Source organism: Volvox carteri (assembly GCF_000143455.1).
Source record: "Volvox carteri f. nagariensis unplaced genomic scaffold VOLCAscaffold_26, whole genome shotgun sequence".
Lineage (NCBI taxonomy): Eukaryota > Viridiplantae > Chlorophyta > Chlorophyceae > Chlamydomonadales > Volvocaceae > Volvox > Volvox carteri.
Window position 1 is genome coordinate 384616 of NW_003307569.1, and position 19621 is coordinate 404236.

Consider the following 19621-nt stretch of genomic DNA (forward strand, 5'->3'; position numbering starts at 1 on the left):
TTCTTCCCGCCCCACCCTCCTCCTGCTCGCTACAGAGGCAGTCCCACATCATCGCTGTCATCTTCTCCCTCCCCCTCCACCTCCCCCTCCCCCCGTCCGCATTGGTGCAGGTCGCCCTTCTCCTTCTCCTCATGACCTCCTGCAATGTGAATTTCTAATCATCTAAACTCATTCCAAATTTCAGATCCAGATCCAAATCAACACAAGAATTTCATGTCAACCAGCGCCCGCATTGCATCGCACCGCAGATGCACCCCCGTTCTTTTAGGACTATCACTCGCAGCAAAGAACGCACGACAATAATGCGCAGCCGCGTAGGAAAGTGGCCAAGACTAGCGGCTGGCTTGGCGGGAGGGCGGGCATGTCTGTACGGCGTAACGTCACCCAGATCGCAGTTTTCAAAATATGACCCGGCCAAGGCGGGTCTGGGTCGCGACGGGGGCATCGAAAATTGCGTTCGTTACCCAAATCAGATCAAATTCAGATTTGTCGTCTCCGCCACTCGGATCCATATCATCTACCACTTGCCCGACCTCGCCTGTGTTGACCCAAATCATGACCCAGATCAGATCCAGATCCAATTCGTGACCCAGGTCAGATCCATATCCAAATCGGAGAATTGCTGTATGACTGTGCCTGCTGTAAGTGGCCAAAAGAGGCGCGGGGAGCCGCACGAAATGCTGCGATATGGTTGAGGATTCGACACCCAGTTCGGCCCAGGCTTGACCCGGATTGCCTCAGATTTTCCCACCGCTTTTTTTACACAGTAAAGCATTGTCTCAGACCACCCATGTTTGACCCATTTCATCCCGTACCTGTTCTTTTCCGCCTCCGCAACATCTCGACGCTGCTCTTTTTCAGCAGCATCACCTTGTCTCGCTCACCGCCGCCAGCCGCCTGTTTCCCGTTCCCCCAGAGTTAAATTCAAATTTAACGAGATTCAAATAAGAGAGTATCCAAGCAACAACCTTTTTCAAACCCGCCGGAACGCAACCGAAGCGAGGCATACGGACGCAACCACGCAAACCACAGGGAAAGAAAGTTCAAACCGCAGCAACACAGTTGATCGGTTGTACGAGGTTATATGAAATTCCCAGGCAGTTTTGTTTCCCGCTGCGTTCTAAGCATTGGCTGCTATATAATGGCTGGGAAGGCCGCGGGTTGACGCACGTCGCGGGGTTCGGGGCTGGGCTAGGCGCCTATGTGCGGCTTTGTGGCGTAACGCGGAACAGAACGCAAAAGGGCTAATACAGCGATCCAGCGGATCGAGGTAAGCCGTGCGGCATAACGGTAATCGCCTTCGGGACGGGTCAAGGCAGAGGATGGGGATCAGGACTCCCGCGCGAGGCATAAGGCTAAAGTTAGCTGCTTTGTGCTGTGGCGGCGCAAGAGCGAAATGGTACATGTAAGGGTGAGGACTTAAGGCTATCGGTGCTATTGCCCACCCTTTGCGGCGGTTAAGGGGAATTGGCTGGGATACAGTTTGCAGAGCCGGATGTGCTTATGTGAGCGACAGAAGCGCGTTGCTGACGAGTCCCCACAGTCCGGGTGAACAGGCAGGACCGGGACGCCTTGCCTTGGGTATTTCCCATTCCTGCCGTCTGGTCCCCTTCGCATTGATGTCCGACGTATCGCTGTCGCTGTTTTCCAACAGGTCAGCTTTGAGCCGGAGCTCATCGGCCTGCAAACACAACGCGCCAGTCCCCCGGGTTGATAAAGTACGCTCATCGATGTGAGATCTGGTCGGAAAATTGTGAGGTCGCACAAAGGACCATTAAATGTAACAAGGAATTGGCAAGCCTTTGCAATGCGAGGCACATGGGACCCAACTGACTACATCCCATGAGTAACCAAGATGTTCAATGCATATAGGATACAAAGAATAATAAATCAAGCATATCGCTGCGAAGGCGGAGGCATAATGGGAAAGGAAGGGAACGACTCACCATCTCAGTGACCGCCTCATCATACAGCTGTTGCTGAAGGAATGGGGCAATAACGGCCATTCCGCGAGGTGAGCCTTACACTGACAGCTGAAAAGCTTCCGCCGACACAGGCTACCCACACCAACCAAGTAGGTATGCCTCGCAGGGCCGTTTCATTGCTTTTCCTTCATTAAAGGAGTACAAGATTGAAAAAGAAATAACGTCAGTCTAAACCTAGATGCTTAGCAAGGAAGGCTAAATAATAAATCCAAGCCGAACTCCTAATGCCATTTCAGCAGTTATTCAACCAAGCACTATAACACCAATTGAGGTGTATAGCTGTTTACTCAGGCATCGTAAATATCCCAAGGGAGTTGCGAAAAATGTGCATTACACTGTGCTGATGTACAGTGTTACACCAGCTCTTATATGACTCGCAAAAAAGCATACAGATGGAATCAAGTTCCTCCTAGATTCGTACTCGAGGCATAACTTCACCAAAAGCCAAACAATTTTGGTGCTGGTACGGCAACAGTACTGCGTTAGTGCCATCGTCTCTAGCTTGATAGGTTCGCTCCTTCGATAGCCTCCTACCTCCAGCATGGACGTGAAGCGAGCTGAACTGAAAATTTGAGGAAGGCATCCGACGCGGTTTCGAACCATCGCCCTCATTTCCCTCATAAATAGCGCCCCATTTTGGGCCATTATTATAATCCAGTAAGAAAGCTCCTCTCGCCTCCAGTAATATTAAAAGAAGCGCATTGCATAGTGCACGTACGGTGGTTGGAGGTACAAGAGGCACCTACAGCTCTGTTATTGCGCCAATACATACGCAAAGCAGCAGCACGTATGCCCCGTGCGCGTCGCGCACAATGCCATGGTCGCCTGCCGCATTCCTCGGTACGGTTAAATTGCACATGAACGGAGAAAACCCAAAGATGTTACATCAACATCTTCAAAGGTTTTTCCTCGCATCGTAGCATTGGAACGGCCTCCAATATTCCACATCGTCACTATCCAGGCCGGGCTGCTCTACACGTCGAAGGGCCTAAGGAAACCCGGCAAGGTACAAACCCCATCCAGGACCTTCATACTCTGCTTCGAACGCAACGAATCAGAACCGAGGCAACACGCGGTTCCCCCGGCTGGAAACTTGGCACTGTTTTTCAAAGGAAGCGACCCGAGCGACCCCCGCGTGATGCGTACGCTGTATCTCCCCAGCAAAACAAATATATATTGCATGTAACCAAAAACCCGCTACAAACAAAAATCCCGTGTGTCGCTGCTGGATTTTCCCCTCCGTGTGTTCAATGGACACACGCACACAGCCATCCGCCGCAAAGCTCAAGCTCACCATTCAAGGGCTGAACGGGGTGATAATACACACGTCCGAGGCGCGCCCTTGCTGGATATGCAAACACGCGAAGAGCTTGACGACGGCCCGACCCTGAATCGGCCTTAACCCAGCCGAAATCGCATGATCGAACCTCGCAAACCGCTGTTTTGTCTTTAATCTCCGCTCGTTTTCTATACCCCTCCCTCCCGCTCGCCCTATTCATCTATCTCCGTGTGGATCTCGAGATCCAACAAATTCGTCGAAATAGCCAGATGAGTTCTTATGCAGGTTGCACTGTCCGGGCTCCCTTGCGCTTGCTCGTCCAACGTTCCATGATGGAGGCCCAGTCACGAGTCACCCACTTATCACCGTCGTGGTAGTACAACAAGTTGGACGTTATGATGTACGACATAGTACCAAACTGTCGTACAGTCAAGCCAATGCCCGTCGAGATGGAGGGTTGGAAAGGAGGGCGAAATTAGGGTGGAGGATAAATACACAGTGCAAAAGCAGAGCGAGGGTGGGGTGAGCGGCCCAAGCATAAAACAGCGGCGGCGCCTCAGAGCATCGAGAAATATCCTTGAATAAATGTATCTTTTCATCGCGGCGTCATCGAGCTTTGGCTTAGGTATGGGCACAATCCCGCAGCCCCATATTGTCCATTTCCAAGCATTGCGCAGCGCGCGGTGAGAGGGCCAAGCGAAGTACGACAGTACGGAAGAGGGAGGATGGGCCCAACACACAACAACAAATCAAAGCGTGGGCTTTTTCGTGCATACACATATACACACCCAGGCACGCAGGCACACAACACACAAAATTACTTTGGTGCCATCTTTGTCATCTCCCTTCAAGAAGCTGCTCAGATCGTAAGTATACGTGTACAAGACAGTACAAGACGTACACGTTTGTTCGCGTATCGCGGCTCAGAGTACAGCGCAGCCCGCACCGACCTGTGCTCCGACTCGCCGTTGCAACCACCTGAAGCTCACGTTCCAGCTCCTCGCCTGTCAGGCATCACCAGGACAATAGATATCATCATTTAGTACACATAATAACAATAAATAACTAGCTACGATGGATAGAATCTTGGAGCCAAAGCAGTCCACGATGAGAGAAAGAGAGAGAGAAAGAGAGAGAAAGAAAGAGAAAGAAAGAGAACTTCTTTTTTTCACATGCAGAGAACAAAAATTTAAACACAAGAAACCGAACAGTGATCTGGATTCTTAAGGGAAATTTTCCAGAGGGAGAATCACGGAACGAACAGGAAGGGCCGCATATGGTTGGGGAGTAAGCTAGCGTATGTGGGCCCACCTAACCCTCTAATCTATCCCGAACGCTGACGTGGTGCACATGAGCGCCTCGGTGTGTGAGTGAGGGGCCCCCAGTGCCACTTGTGGTGGTGAGCGCATGATGGCCACCACCACCGTGTGATACTGCTCTCTGCCACACATGCGATGCATGCGATGAAGAGACATGCAAACGCTGCTGTGGTAGGGGCAGCAAGGAAGCGCCCATCACGTACTTGCGTTGCAGCGGACATGCCCATGCAAAACAGGATGAGAGCAGACCCTGGAGCGGGGAGAGGGGAGCGGGCGGTAAGGAAAGCAAGGTGTCGGAAGAGTCCAAGGCGTTTTCAAGGGCAGTGCGCCATGTCCATGAGGCCTGGTGATGCGATGCAGGGAGCGGTGGGGATTGAGGAAATTGAGCAGATCGCGTGTGAGTGAGTGCTTCACCCGCGGAGTGCTTTACCCCGGGAGCGATACACACGCACATACACACAAACACGCGTGCATGCACAGCATACCAATCCAAGCTAGGAACGTTCGTAAGTTGATGATGTTGATGATATATTCAGGCCTGCGGTCGCAAATCCTAGTCCTTGGCTTTAGTCGTTAGGAACCACGGTGACGAGTCATCCTGGCAACTACAATCACTGCCACCCCCTAGCAACCATGGGTTACTGAGCGTTCTGGGGGCTTCTTAGTAGATACAAGTCCTGGCGGCTTGAACGCAAGTCGCTGCTCCTGCTTCTTCCAGTCTCCTTGCCTACCCGTGGGTTCAGCGTTCCCTGTCAACAAGCAGTCCCTCACCTCCCAGGGCTCCCCAGCCAAGGTGCACAGTACGCGTCAGGTCAATGCTTTGAAAGCTCTCCTCCTGTGGGTTTACAACGCGTTCGCCACGTAAGCCCAGGAAAAGCGAGCTTGTGCAGAAAGTACAAAGCAGAAATGGTCACTTTATAGTATTCCACACGTCGTCGGCCGCTTGCTGTAGGGGCCGTAGAGCTAGGCGACGATGTTGAGGGCTGCTCTGGACCAGCAGGCACTTGAAGTGTGCTAGACATTTATGTGGTAAATGTGCTTGTAAAGATTGTCCTGAGCTAGGCGCAGCCGTTAAAATTTGCAAAAGTTGATAAACCGGTATGCGCTTTCAATCTCCTCCCTATCGTCTATACTGCCGTTGTGGATGTGAGCACAGAAACAGGAAGAAATATGTATGACGTTTTGCAGAAATGCCGATTCGGAGGAAAATCCTAAACATCGAGCGCAGGTCGTGAGCGCAGGTAGTAATTATAGTACGACATCCATTGTACTGGAATAGAGCCTGTTACCTGTTACGCACTACCAGCAAGCCTGTCACAGCAATCATTAGGCAAGTTTAAACGTGGAAAATGTTCTACGTGTGTTCCTGCAAAACTGCCTGCTAGATCAAGTCGCATGCTAATACCGACGAGTGGAAACCCTCCCAGCTCAGAGTTTGCCGTGTAACTGTCGTGGTGCGAGACTGGCAAGATGTCAGGATTAAGCTCCAACACACACCAATTGTTTGCGGGGTCCTGGGTTCGAGTTTTAGCTATGGCAGGAATTAATCAAGGACCACGAAGGTGATACCTGAGACGTGCACCCTGAAGGACCTCGCATGTGGTGCTGGCCTGCGACCCGATACGGATCTTAGGGTTTACGCTACCGCATGGATGAAGAGCAGGTTGTGCAGTTGCATTTTCTGATGTGCAGAGATTGTGCTGATGGTGAGCGCTAAACTCGAGATTTACCCTGAAATCGGAGAAATCGGCCAGCATGGATTAAGTGTGACCCATGTGACCACAAGCAAAGGGAACTGCAGGAATCGCTCACTACAATTCTGTGAGGTGTTCTCCCGGACGAACCTGTGTACCCCTCTCAGTCATCATACTCACATCCCGGGGAATTGACGCACGTATCCATATCGAATTTACATGAAAGATGAGTTCAAGGTTTTTAAATTATAGCTAGCTAATAGATGCTTATATCTAATAATCTTTAGTAAAATTCTATTCTATGATGATAATCAATAGCCGGGAGTAGCAGGCAGCTTGCTCCCTGCCTGGGCGCCCAAACCATGAGCTCGATCCGCATATCCACAGAGCGAGCTCATCCAGCTCCCACAGCCTTGCATGTACGGAATTCAAAATGTAAATATATAAATAATAATATATACCTACATAGGGACAAGGTGGACCAAGGAGCCCAAAGACGCCAACCTGTCAAACCTTATGTAATTTTTAGTTTAACTAAAGTTAAACGTTAACAATACTTGTTTGCGGGATCTGCGTTGCGTATATGTGCACAGCGCAGACCCCTCTTCAGTATTGTTTATGTGTATATATACATATATACATATAGATATATAGATTATACCGAGCCAGCAAAGCAAAAAAATGCAAAGTCACGGGTACACACGCGCGCGCGTATGTGCTAACGACGTCAACTACTCGGAGGCTAAGCTCGGACTGGTTTATAGATTGGCTTCGACTCGTTTAGGTTCACATTGCGCATTAAACAACGAAATTGTATGGTGATGCAAGAAGCGCTGTAATGCGGTTCCATGCTGCTCGGAAATGCTGTGCCGTACTGCCGGAGCCGTGTCGTACCCAAGCGTGTCGTATAGCGGATAGGTGTTCCGAGCAGCAATAACCATCGCAACCCCTATCGTCGCGGTTGCGTTGGAATGTGCTGCTCAGGGGCTCACAGCGACTTCCTCCGTCAGGCCACGCGAGCGACAGACAGGCAGGACAAACAGACAGGACAGATAATCAAGACTGACACACACACATACACACACATACACACATACACACATACACACATACACACATACACACGCACATACACACACATACACACATACACACGCACATACACACACATACACACGCACATACACACACATACACACACATACACACATACACACACATACACACATACACACACATACACACACATACACACACACATACACGCACATACACACGCACATACACACAAAACCCGCGCCACTACACCGAACGCACACACGCTCCAGTACGAAATGGAAACATTTTGACACATCATTACCACCATGACAAATCAGGACCGAGAACAGGAGCCGCCAGCCATGCCACCCCCTCTCCCCTCCACTTCCCCAACCAACCAACCAACCAACCACCAAACCAAACCAAACCGAACCGCAGGATACCTGTACGGCACATCATACACGCATACTAAGAGCCTGGAGGACCACTCGACCAACCAAGCCAAGCAATCTCTTGCAAAGGAGACCTAACTAAATACACTACATACTAAAAGGGATTAGAACACCAAAAAAAGCTGTGAACAGCAATTGCAGCAGTAGCAGCAGCATCTCCAGCTCAGAGGAGGCAGCACGTGACCCCCCCAACATATCGCTAACACAGGAGAGGCGACAGCAGAAACGCGCCCGTCGCTGTAGTATACATCTCATCATAACTACCATCAAAAATCACGATGGCCTGCTGCCAACACCAAGTGGAAGTACGAGCATCCATACACAGTAACTTTAACGCATAGTCCGTACACTGCGGTACGGCGACCATCGCACGACAATCACGCACACCGAAATTGTAATTAGAAGAGCCCCCCGGGCGGTCAAAACCCGCCGGAAAATGACCCGACTGAATGCCGGCACGAAACGAGCACACACAGCAGGCTACAACAGCTTGGCAACTTAGGCGCGCGCGCATGTGTGTGTGTGTGTTACACCACGTTTTGGAGTTGACGCGTTTCCCCCTAATACTCCAAGGTTATCATCATGGGGGGCCCATACATACATACATACATACATAGAGCCCTGATGAGGGGATGGAGCCCATGCGCCGAAGGCTGTCCGAAATAGCAACAGATATCGCAAACAAAACGCAGGAGAAATACTATTATTATTATTATAACCCTGTCGCAACAAAAAGCCTGGCAATGTGTGTGCATGCGTGTATGCACGCGTGCGCGCACACCTGTGTTTCAGTGTATGTATGTATGTGTGTGCCTGAAGAGCTGCTCTGCCTGGAAGAACAGTAACCGAGCTCCCCCTCAGGCAACCACATAAAACCCAACCAACACGCAAGGCCCTCCCACAGCACGGGGCAACACCGTCTCAGTGACGTCCGCGCTCGTGGGGCTCTTGATTATCCATATCAAGCACGCTGTACCCCGCCAGGGACCATGTTCCCTAACGTCCCAGCTGGGTGCCCCAGCTAAGCCTCGTCAAGTGGATACGCAACAACGACGATGACGATGACGATGCGTCGCTGACCACGAATCGGCTGCGGGCAGCTGCTTCCGTTCCGTTCACAACGGACGATTTCCTAAACAAGTTCACCGTCGGATTTCCTCCCAGCCAGACCATAACGGATTTCCATTCGCTAGGGCTCCCTTCCTAAACCGCGCCAAGGTATATATCATGAAGCATTGCAGCTTTTTGTAATTGTAAAAAAAAGGCGCACGGACACTTGACATTTTGACAGCAAAGCCTGGCGCGACAAAGCTTGGACGCTCTTCCCGAGTGCCTTCCTCAGAGCCATGCGGACCCTCCCAGCTATAGAGGAGGAGAGCAGTAGAGGAACGGGCAGGCAGGCAGCAAGGGTACAGAAACCCGGTAAAGCCCTCAAACAGACATTTGTGTGTATCATCACCTCTTCCCTTTGTGACGTGATCGCCAGCGACGCTGATCACCACCAATCGTCATTAACATCCGTTGCGGCGGCGGCGGCGGAAATATCTAACACCACTGCAGAAACCGCATTCCTCTGCATTCGCCGCGCAGCAGAAGGGATACATCCCCCCCTCCCCCACATGTAAATGTAATATGTACTCATGACGAAATCGCGAGTAAATGCATTCTTGAAGACATTTACCACGTCTCCTTCATTCGACGATTCATAGTTATCTTGACGATTTCTACCAGATTGAGATCAAAACATGACCGCCTGAAAGCGCGCGCGCGTGCGTGTGTGCGTGTATGCATCCTTAGCATCCAACATCTTTAGCGCGCTGTCCAAGCGGCCGCACTTCTGCAGTATACCCCTACAGGTATCACCAACATCTAACACCAAATGTCCAAACACCGAATATCACCGCTTACCGGTTACGCCACCACTACCACCCCTAGTACCAGCTGCCGTTACCAGCAGCGATATCGCTGCGATGTCTGAGGCATTACAACCGCCGTCATCATCAGCTTCACCCTCATCTCTATAACTTCATTATCACTATCGCCACCGCCGACACCACTATTGCTAATTAGTACTGCCTACTGTCATGCGAAGTCATAGCGCGTCAATTTATAGCAATAGCGATAAACATCACAAGCTACGGAGCTATCAACATACCAAAAAAACGCACAAAGCTGGACACCCTCGGCGCCCGAAAAGTAATGTTAAAACGTTGGCGCCGCAACAAGGCAGCTGCCTCCCAAACCGCTCAGACTGAAAGCCCCTGCGTTACAGCAGCGGATGCTGGCTCGTAACCGCATCCTGCCAAGAGCCACCATCCAACCAACTTCCAGCACACCAACGTGCAACAGGCTGTCGCCGCATAATCGTTTTCCTGCTCTCCTGAAAAAAATTCAAACTAATGCCTTCTTTCCTTTCCTGGGAAGCCTGGACTCGGAAACTATTATCGACATTTGGCTTTAGATCCACGCCTTTCCAAGCAAACTGCCGTACTAACGGTATTATAGTAAGCCTTAAGAATTTCTCAACTATTGGACGGCTTGGTCGGAAGCTAGGATGGCCGCTTGGACGCTATCATGGCCAGATAAAGTGACTTCAAAAGTAAAAGTTTGTTTCCATGTTCAACAACTTTTGCCCAAATCCGCCATGTTTTCTGAAATTCAGTTTCGACACAGCGCATTCTTCAGCATGTCAGCCAGGAGGACAGACTCCTTGTAGCGCGGGAGCAGCACGTACGGCGCCTGTCCCTGTCCTCGATCCGGATAAACGTCGCCGCTGCCCTCACTGCCTGCATTGCTGCCGCTGCCGCCGCCACGCCACCCGGCTTTTCGTGGACAGCCGCCCCGTACGGTTCCGTCGTACATGTTGCGCTTTTCCGATGTACGACTCCCTTCGCTGCGAAAACCTAGTACAGTGGACTTGTGAAACTGAACCTGTGCGGTAGATGCCTTGGATGCGGAGTAGGTGGCAATCGCCGCCGTCGTCAATCCGGAAGTTGAGGAATCCACTGGCACGTAACGGCAGGCTTCTGCCCCATCCGCCGCCGCCCTTTTTGCAGCGCCAGGTTGTGTCTGGTCAAGCTGATCGCTCCTAATGCGCGTGACAGAGCCCGCAGCCGTAAGCGCGCTGTACGACAACGATGTGTCGCAGCTTGACTCCATGGTACAAAGGGCTCTTCCGTATTCAGTTGGGGGTGATATAACATCACGCTCGGGAAGCGTTGCCAGGTCGTAACCTGAGCAGTGGTCGCGTGTGGAGAGACACCAGTTCTTGCACCGTAACACCTTGTGATGGATGGATGGATTCGTGTGCATATTAACATTTGGAATCCGAAACACGCTGACGAGGCTCAAGCAGAAGGCGCACCCAGCTGGGTAGGTATTTGATGCGTAGCAACGGTATTGCGGGTTCGGCCGCAGCCCGGCCACAAGTCTTGCGCTAATTGCTGGGAAGCGTGCCTGTTTGAGGCGCTAACGCGTATCCTTGTGACTTACCGCGCAGCTGCTCGGGTTCGGACATGGCACGTGGGAGGCGTGGGCAGCCGTTGAAGCTTTCCACGCGCTGCTTGCTATCGTCACATGGATGCCGTGCGTTAGGTGGCTGCACCTCCCCATGTATTTCCCGCAGCTCTGCCGTAAGAAGGCTAAGGCACTGTCCTTCCTTAGATAAATTTTGTTTCGAATGCTTTGGGTGGACATTGCCGTTTCTCGGGAACCCAGACGCGTCATTTGCAGTTGGAGTCAACGAAGGTGCCGTGGGCCAGCTCGACAGTTGGTGGAACTTTTGGGAGTCGCAGTTGATGCTGCTCGCGGAAGCCAGCCACGCGTCAAAGCTTCCGACGGTAGCCATTTGCCCATGCGGGTACCGCCCTTCCTGCGAGAAATTACATCCCAACACCAGAGGTTCTTCAGGAAAATATCTAGGTGCATTGGTACACGTGAAATCCATATATAAAGCATTGCAATACGAGGTTTTTGCAAATTATGCGACTGAGTCACGTGGTGCACGAGGCCCTGAAGGCATCAGCCGAAGAGGCTCCAACTCACCAATCCCTCAGCTTGGTGGCTCACAAGACACAACTGGCTCTAGGAAGATCCTCCGCTGACAGCCGCACGTGGATGTCTCAGCTAGCCCACCCGAGGGCATAACGCCACCATTTAGAGCTTTGGTAGACCTGATTATGCATCAGTGTCCCAAGCCATCAGAGATCTCATCAATCCATGGCGGTCATGTCAGGTTAATACCATATAGCATGTACGACATTTATTTGTAAGTCTCACGGCGTTAAAGTTATGGAAAACGGTTTTTTCATTTTTACGGAATTACTCGTCAGGTAGTTTACCTTTTGCGTCCGATTGTATTATTATTAAGTGAGCCACGTGTCAACTGCTACCACGTGCACCCGCTTACATACGCGTGAGCGCCTGCAATCACTCCTCTTGATTCTGCCACAGAATGTCCGTGAGCTTGGTTCATACCTACTAATACTAGGATGACGCCGTGATAATAGGAAGCGATGTGGCTTGCTAGTCTGACGTACTGGGCGCGCTACATTAGCGCCGCTTTTTGACGTAGGAAGTAAAAGCTACCTGTTAAGTTTCAGTAAGGTCTACTCTCGAAAAAAATTTTACTTGCTGAGAGGCCTGCTTGAGACGGGCTCCAACACAGATAGAGACGTGACCCATTGAAATCCATCGAGATTTCATCCTGATCTCACCCTACCCTGCTCTGCCCCAAAGCCTGAAACTAGCTAGCCCGGCTAGCTGAGTGCGCACGCTCGAAGACAGAAAGCGGAGACGAAAAACACCATACGCTTCCACACATGCTGCCCGGCCACTTGTCATCGCCTCTTGTCTCGAAGCATCATCGCCTCTTATCTCAAATTTTCGTGCAACAGCATCAGCAATAGCAGCAGTAGCAAGCGTTTGTGCTTGTGTGTTGCTTCATTCTACTGCGTCAGTCAAATGGCGCTTTATGGTACATAGCCCTAAGGACAATTTGGCCCTCAGGAGGAGCAGGAGCCCCTTCACCGAAGACCGAACCAGCTACGCAAGCTGGTAAAATCATTGCATTTCATTACCCCAATAGAATTGCTGTGCCCACTTCGTTTTTTGCTTCGACCATTCATGAACAGTTTTCCACGAGCAACAAAAGGCGTCAGCAGCAAAGCATTTGACGACATCATGACGAGCAGTGTCCGTCTGCCGCCGGCTAGTAATAGCATATGGTGTACGTCAGGCGACGTCCCGTTTCCTGTTGAAATTGTGCCACCACGGCGTCCACGCAGTCCTCCCACTCTCCACCCTGCTCCAGCTGCACGCATTTGTGACGGATCGGGGAATCGATAGGGTGACACAAAAGCGCGGTTTGATGTGCGGAAGGGCAGAGGTGCTAGAGACAAGGGCTAGAGATAAGTTGAGGGCAGTCCGTATGGAAGCCAAAAACCGCTATAATACTACCTGTTGGGGAAATCATCATATCATATATCATGATGACGAAAATTGCGCAAAGCAATCAGCTGCCGACGACATCTATAGCATCGCAAAATCCCCGTAGTTTAAAGCCAATGGAGTCCTTGGGGAATTTAAGGGGGAAGAGAAACACTATGCACATTTCCTCAACATGCCCCTGAACCCTCCTCCCCATTGCCCCCCCCCCGCTCTTCCGTGCCCCCTTCTTTCTCCCTCGCCTTTCCTTCTTTTTTCCTTACCATCTGGCATAGCTTCAATGTCTGCAACGCTGCGAACATCGCTTCCTTGTGATTGTCCTTAACGTCCTGCACGAGCGCGCATCAGAACAGGATTGCATCCAGAATCCAACACAGTCTTCAAGTGTCGTACGTGTACAAGCTGATGACGGCATCCACGCTAACAGTCGCACTCGCCTTGCGCGTTTCGAGCTATGTCCCCTATTTTCTTTCCTTCTCTTCATCTGCCCCTCCATCACCTTTCCGAAGCATGGTCACACCGTTCACAACAACGTGAAACCGGCACCACAGATATACATGCATGCATGACTAAGGGAAGAGAGGGTCATACCCGTTGTTTAAGTGAAATCCGGAGTTTTCGGATGTCGGATTTCTCCGCCATAGAGCCCCAAGGCGCCGCCATAATGTAAAAAACGCCTCCGTTTCCCCCCTCCCCTCCCCGGGCCCCAGTCTTCCTGGCCTCTCCCCGTTACCACACGGCCGAAATAACGGCCATACAACCGTACTAACGAACTCACCATGTTGCACACCAGCAGCGGCTGCAAGGACGCCTGAGGTCGTTGATTCATGTCTGTTTGGAGTTTGGAGGACGTGGAGATCGTTGAGAGGGTGTGGAGATGTTGGGGTGGGGGACAAGTTTGTGGTGGTGATGTTCGCGCTGCGGATAGTTTGTCCTGTGTCCTGTCCTGTCATGCGGCCTGACCATCCAGTAGTCCGGTAGGAGCCGAAAAGATGTCGCCCTGTCTTTGTTTCCCTGCTTGCTTGCCTGTCTGTCTGTTTGTCTGTCTCGCGCTTTATGCCTTGTCGTAAACGTACATAGCGACTCAGCGATACCAGCGACGATCTTCAAAGTCTCCACATCAGTGGCATTCAAAGTAAGGATGATGGCTATTCGTCACAACTCCCCTTCATGTTTTCCAAGTTGACAATGATGACAAATCTGATGCTATTATCCTAACGCTGGTCTTGATTTCTTAAAGTAAGGCCCCTTATATGGATGGGAACCCCGCCTCATGCACAGAACATTCGGACAGGTGACGGCGCCTTGCGTTTATGAGGGGGAGCGGTTAGGACTCTGACCGATAGAACGCCCCGCCAATGACGGAGTGCTTCAGCGGTGTCACACATGGGGCGGGTACCGTACCCCGGCCATAGCGAGCTCGGGAGATGTGTAAGCATTACACAGACAAGGTGTAACATATACACAAGCGCAGACTCCTTCAACCTGTATAAACCTATCGAGGCTCAGTTTACCTTAAAACACATGCACACATACATATACACATACATAAACACATACATACACATACATACACGTTCTCGTCCTCTCACCCTCCAGCACCTGCTCCATCACCCGCTCCTCAAACGTGATCACCACGTCGAACTGGTCCCTGAACCAAGTACGCAAAGGAGAATGCGACACTGTTTTCTCGCAGCACGAAAACATACTCTGCCTCTGAGCGTGTGTGCATGTGTGTGTTTATGTGTGCGTGGGTGTGCATGTTGTGCTGTGACTGGAAATCGTGCTTTCCTAGCATCGATCCATCGTCTTCCTGTTTCTGAGCCCGCTTCAGCTTCTTCTAAATGCTCACACTGACCCTCACCAAATTCCCAACACCACCCCATCTTTCAAATCAGCAGTGTACGAGGCCACCGTCGGCCGTTCATCGCACCTTCTTACCAAGCCGCCGACGCTGGACTTGCTGCGCTGTGTTATGTTGCTCGGTATCATTTAGTTTTGGGCTGTATTTGTTGTTTTGCTTGTCACGCCAAAACATCTGGAGCGCACAAATTATGTGCCACGACCGAGTTAGTCGCTATCCGCAGGTGGTTAGGCCAACCGAAGGTAGTTGGACGAATCGCATCTTGCTCACGTAGTACTGCCCAGTAGTCTAAACTATTCATGTGCACCTGTTCTTGTACTGTGCTTGTGTGCGTGTGTTGCGTGTGTTGTGTGTATTTCTCACATGCTGTAATAACCCTACTGACTTCTCCTACCTATTCTCCTGGTACCGCTCCGGAGCCAATTTGACGCCCATGTTTCTTTTAAGCATTTCCAGTAGACCGTTTCGGTTGTAGAGATCCGGATCCTTGGCGGCCAGATCGTCGTATATGGTCTTGTAAGGCGTGCCAAACTGCAAGAGCGCGGGGAGTCAGGAAAAGGCAAGCGAACCAAGACGTCGCGGTGCCATGGAACGGTTGAACACGCCAGCGCGGGAAGGGCGTGGGGATGGGGCAGGAGCGGGGCTTGGGCTGGCTGGCTGGCCTGGGGACGCAAAGCCCGAGGAGCGTTGGACGGTAGTGATTCAAACGGAGGGCTGATGACTTGCAGCAAAAGAATGTTTTCATGTTTTCATGGGTACATGTGTGTGTATGTGTCTTGTCTTGTTGACCTGAGCAGCGTGGAGGAAATGGCGAAACTGTGTGTGTTACGCCATCTTCTGGAGCTGCGTTGCTACCCTTCAAAAGGTGTGGTGAAGTCCCTTACGGCCCCGACCTGCGAATGTCCAAGAGCTGAAGCCAGCGAGTCGGTGGGGGCAGATAGAGCACCTACTAAAGGACAGAGAGAAAGCACACAAAGTGCTGCTGTCGGAGTGACACGTGAGTTGTTGGGGCTTGCCGTTCGAACGGTGTGTGGGTGATCGCGTGTGTGAGGGGGTATGTTGGAGTGCCAGCTGAATTTTAGAGCAAAACGTGAGGGAAGCGCTTTTAGCCCACCAACATGTCGAAGTGTGGCTGCTAAATGCTTCGCAGCAGGTGCCGGTTTGCCGGCCGTCGCTGGAGTAGAGGGGTAGAATTGTCAAGTGTTGTGTCCTGGAGTCTCAATAGATGGCGCGCGCGAGTATGGGACAATCCGTCAAGCGTGACGGTCGTCCTTGCGTGCGACCCGCAAACCTGAAGATGCCTTCCATTGGCGCGTGGTTCGGGCAAACATGCCTACCTTATACACGTTGGGCTCCTTCTGACTGGGTCCTGGGAGCTTCACATGAGCACCAACACCGAAAGAGCTGACCTGTGCAATTTGTCCAGAGCTAACTTGTCCCAGAAGTAACTGCTCCCAGAGTTGAATTAAGACGTATAAAAAACACTTACGTTCATTCCATGCTTTTTAAGCAAGGCGTGTGCCTCCATCGAGCGGTTCTGGTTGGACGCACAAACCATCGCGAAGCGCAGCTGACGCATTATTGCTGGGTTGTGGTGCTGCCAGCTAGAACACCACAGCCCGCGCAGTGATTACAACGCTGTGCACTTCACGTAACGACCAAAGAAGCTGGTTATAAATGGAAAGTTGAATGCCTCCCTTGCAGCTTGCAAAACAACTACGAGGCTACTTTGTACCAGTATGCAAGCTCAGGAATTGTGGCATTGACATCGTTGGCCTTGGAGTTAAGAGCCACCTGACTAATGACAATTTTCCAGCTGACGTTTCCAGGCCTGTAAACAAATCTCAGACCTCAAACCGAAACATTGGCTCTTGCATTTTGCTTAGAGAGTGGATTTGTAGGCAGTATAAAACACGTGACCCAGAGGTCGGTCAATGTCTTTTACCCGCTGCAAGTTCCAAAGGCAACAGCAATAACTGAAAGCTTGAAGTATTGCAGGAGATATCAGTTCCTTGTAGAAGTGCGGAAGATCCATTATGCAATGGGCATAGATGGAGCTTGAAATACGAACTTGAAGTACGATGTTTCAGTATTTTTATTCCCAAATTTAGTAACACAATACTTCAGCACATCTTTTAGTCGGGCTGAAGTTTAAATGGTGCAGGCGTCTTATATTCGACTACGCTAGCAGTTCCCTGTGTGCGAGAACGTAAAAGATTGCGGGCTTGAGCACATGAGCGACACCAATCCAGCTCCGCATGCGTGCCGGTTGCCTACGTGCTCCTGGGAATGCGGGCTATCTGCATTTGCCAGCACTTGCTGCGTTCCCTCCGTCCTTCGGTCAACATTTTCAGCTTGCCCAAAATGCATTTTTCGCATCACAAGCGGGCACCCCAACCTCTTTAACTTGGTGTAAGGTAGACTGCCGGTAGTTACGGACTCAATCCAGGTTGTCGGCAGAGCTCTTTTCGTTCATGTGTTGCGCACCCGATGCTTGTGTTTGCCATTCAGTGCTTTTCTTGCGCTAGCCATGTGTTACCGCGTGTGTGAGATTGTTGGTTTTGGTGATATCAGTATCACTGCGCCTCCTCCCCACTGCCCAGCAATCCCTCCCCCGCTTGATGTTGATACCCCGGCGTCGCGAGGGTTGTTGGGTGGTCTGTCTTTACAAGTTACAAGTTCCATACGTGCGCGGGGGTCCGTCCGTAAAAGCCGTGGGGGTCGTGGAGGGACCCCCACCCGAATCGGAACGTTAATTAACGTCCTCGCCCTGGGGATCGGCGCACCGGGGTTGTTGAGGGTGCTGCGCACCTTGATGGTCTCTTCCCGTACCTCCGAGAGGAGAAGAGGGTTTGGCCTTCCGCCCTGACATACAGCTATACAGTTATTTATGATAGTTTGTTAATTATTGATACTTGGAGGCGCCCTTGGAAGCCAATGTCACGTACGTAAGTGCCTTGATATATTGAATAGGCCCAGCTTACCCATTGCATCAGGGAACAATCTGTAAACCATCTATCTATCTATCTACGTATCTATCTATCTACCTGCACAACCAACCTGAACTATAGCCCAGCACGGCATCCAGCCGGCTGATCGGTCTTCCGGGCTGCAATACCTCCCGCTTTGGCGGCACCTACCAGACAGTCAGCGTCCTGCTGTCTACCTGCTATCCAATACTGCACCTGATCGACATTACTAGACAGTGGTGACTGGATCTTAATATATGCAGGAAAATAAATGCGGGTCAAAGCTGGATACGCCCGCCAATGGTCATTCCGGCGCTTTCCCGGGGTGTGCGTGTGTAACTGTTACATGTCGATTCGGGCCTGACGTGGGCTCGGGGCACCTAACCGTACCCCAACGGGAACAACCGCCGAAGTGCTCCCATCATTACAGAGGCGTTATACCGGTCAGCGTCCTAACCGTTATCCTTATCAACGCAAGGCGCCCTCACCTGTTCGAGTCCTCTAGCCAGCAACATACACACCAGCTCAGGTGCCAAGCAACCTCCGTTCCACCGAAAGCGCATGCTCTACAGCTGCGCGATCTACCAATGCACTCATACCGTCATACCAATAGCGCCACCATATCCTTGCGAATCCTGCCCCCGCCGCCGCCCGGTTCCGTTGTCTAATCACCATCTGGTATACAGCCGCCTGGTCCAGGCCCTGTGTGCGTATGTATGTGTTCTGACCGAAAACTCCTAACGCTCATCTTACAAGTGTACATCTCCATGCCGGGGGTTCAGGGAGATCCGCTAGGATGAAATACGTCCTGTAGAAAGCGGCAAAAAGGTAACAAGCGCGCGTGCGAAGGTGCCTGAAACAGCTTGCTGTCACACCTCAGAAGCACAAAGGCTACATCCCCGCGCCATTCCATCTGCCGCATCCTGTGGCCGTCTGGGCACGTATGTGCGCCGGCGTTCATGCACCACAAACACAGTTAGCTCATCAGGAAAGGGTCCAATCGACCCTCCCACCGTTTCATGCAGAGCCCCCATCCCAGTCCATTCCATCCACAACTCCCCCCCCCAAAAAACAGTTACTCTCCTGTCTCAGCATTTACTTGCCTCACTCCGAAAACGAAAAGCTGCAACAAAGAATGTCCCATATCTTCCGAACCATAAACTACAGCATATGCTATATGTTACAATGCTGTGTGAGGAAACAAGGAAACTATAACCTTGTTTGTAATGTACGACATGTCCGGTCGCCTTGCTTACTTATACATTTAAACAGTACAAAATATGCCAGGGCTAAAAGCGCAGTGCTCCGGAAAGCACCCGCCTACCGGCAGCAGCTGACCTGAGGATTACGGGAGCTTTACCAACGAACCGGGGGCCTCCGACATGGCGTCTTCAGCACATACTGCGCTCATACCTCTCCAAACACCGCTCTTCTAGATAACCTAAGACGCGCCTTCAGACCTTCATGCGTTGACGACATGCTCTGCTTCTAAAAATATGAGCGGCCAAGTGTTGGCCATCCGCAACCTCATCTGCAGCAGCCCTGGCGCCGCGGCTACAGCCCTGACAGCGCTCCA

At 51.4% G+C, this 19621-nt stretch overlaps 4 protein-coding genes across 4 annotated transcripts in view; all 4 read right to left on the reverse strand.

Moving 5' to 3' along the window:
• The window catches only part of VOLCADRAFT_92428 (uncharacterized protein), a gene marked incomplete at both ends in the record, with an annotated part of 16294 nt that extends 15287 nt beyond the window's left edge, over nt 1-1007 (reverse strand). Inside the window, one exon of the mRNA XM_002951891.1 lies at nt 885-1007. Within this exon, the coding sequence (XP_002951937.1) occupies nt 885-1007 (123 nt within the window). The remainder of the gene's footprint in view (nt 1-884) is intronic.
• Nucleotides 1008-3418: 2411 nt separating this feature from the next.
• Nucleotides 3419-5729, reverse strand: VOLCADRAFT_105256 (uncharacterized protein). The gene is made up of 5 exons (XM_002951892.1): nt 5498-5729; nt 5355-5418; nt 4787-4833; nt 4215-4268; nt 3419-3682 (listed from the first exon to the last, which is right to left on the reverse strand). Exons 1-5 carry the CDS (start codon nt 5603-5605, stop codon nt 3542-3544), a joined length of 414 nt encoding a protein of 137 aa, XP_002951938.1. The 5' UTR covers nt 5606-5729; the 3' UTR covers nt 3419-3541.
• A 4696-nt stretch (nt 5730-10425) lies between these two features.
• Nucleotides 10426-11713, reverse strand: VOLCADRAFT_92430 (uncharacterized protein; the record flags this gene model as incomplete). Its single annotated transcript, XM_002951893.1, has 2 exons — nt 10426-11135; nt 11260-11713. The coding sequence occupies 2 exons, from the start codon at nt 11711-11713 to the stop codon at nt 10426-10428; spliced, it is 1164 nt and encodes a 387-aa protein (XP_002951939.1).
• A 1263-nt stretch (nt 11714-12976) lies between these two features.
• VOLCADRAFT_61755 (uncharacterized protein) lies at nt 12977-16655 on the reverse strand (the record flags this gene model as incomplete). Its single annotated transcript, XM_002951894.1, has 7 exons — nt 12977-13078; nt 13476-13541; nt 13991-14043; nt 14805-14863; nt 15471-15607; nt 16414-16485; nt 16566-16655. 7 exons carry the CDS (start codon nt 16653-16655, stop codon nt 12977-12979), a joined length of 579 nt encoding a protein of 192 aa, XP_002951940.1.
• Nucleotides 16656-19621: the final 2966 nt, after the last annotated feature.

Coding starts and splice junctions, on each gene's coding strand:
- VOLCADRAFT_105256 (XM_002951892.1), bottom strand. CDS start 5,605: ATGTCTAGCACACTTCAAGTGCCTGCTGGTCCAGAGCAGCCCTCAACA. Junction 5,419..5,497: donor GACGTGTGGAATACTATAAA/GTGACCATTTCT, acceptor GTAAACCCACAG/GAGGAGAGCTTTCAAAGCAT. Junction 3,683..4,214: donor AACGGCGAGTCGGAGCACAG/GTCGGTGCGGGC, acceptor ACTGTACGACAG/TTTGGTACTATGTCGTACAT.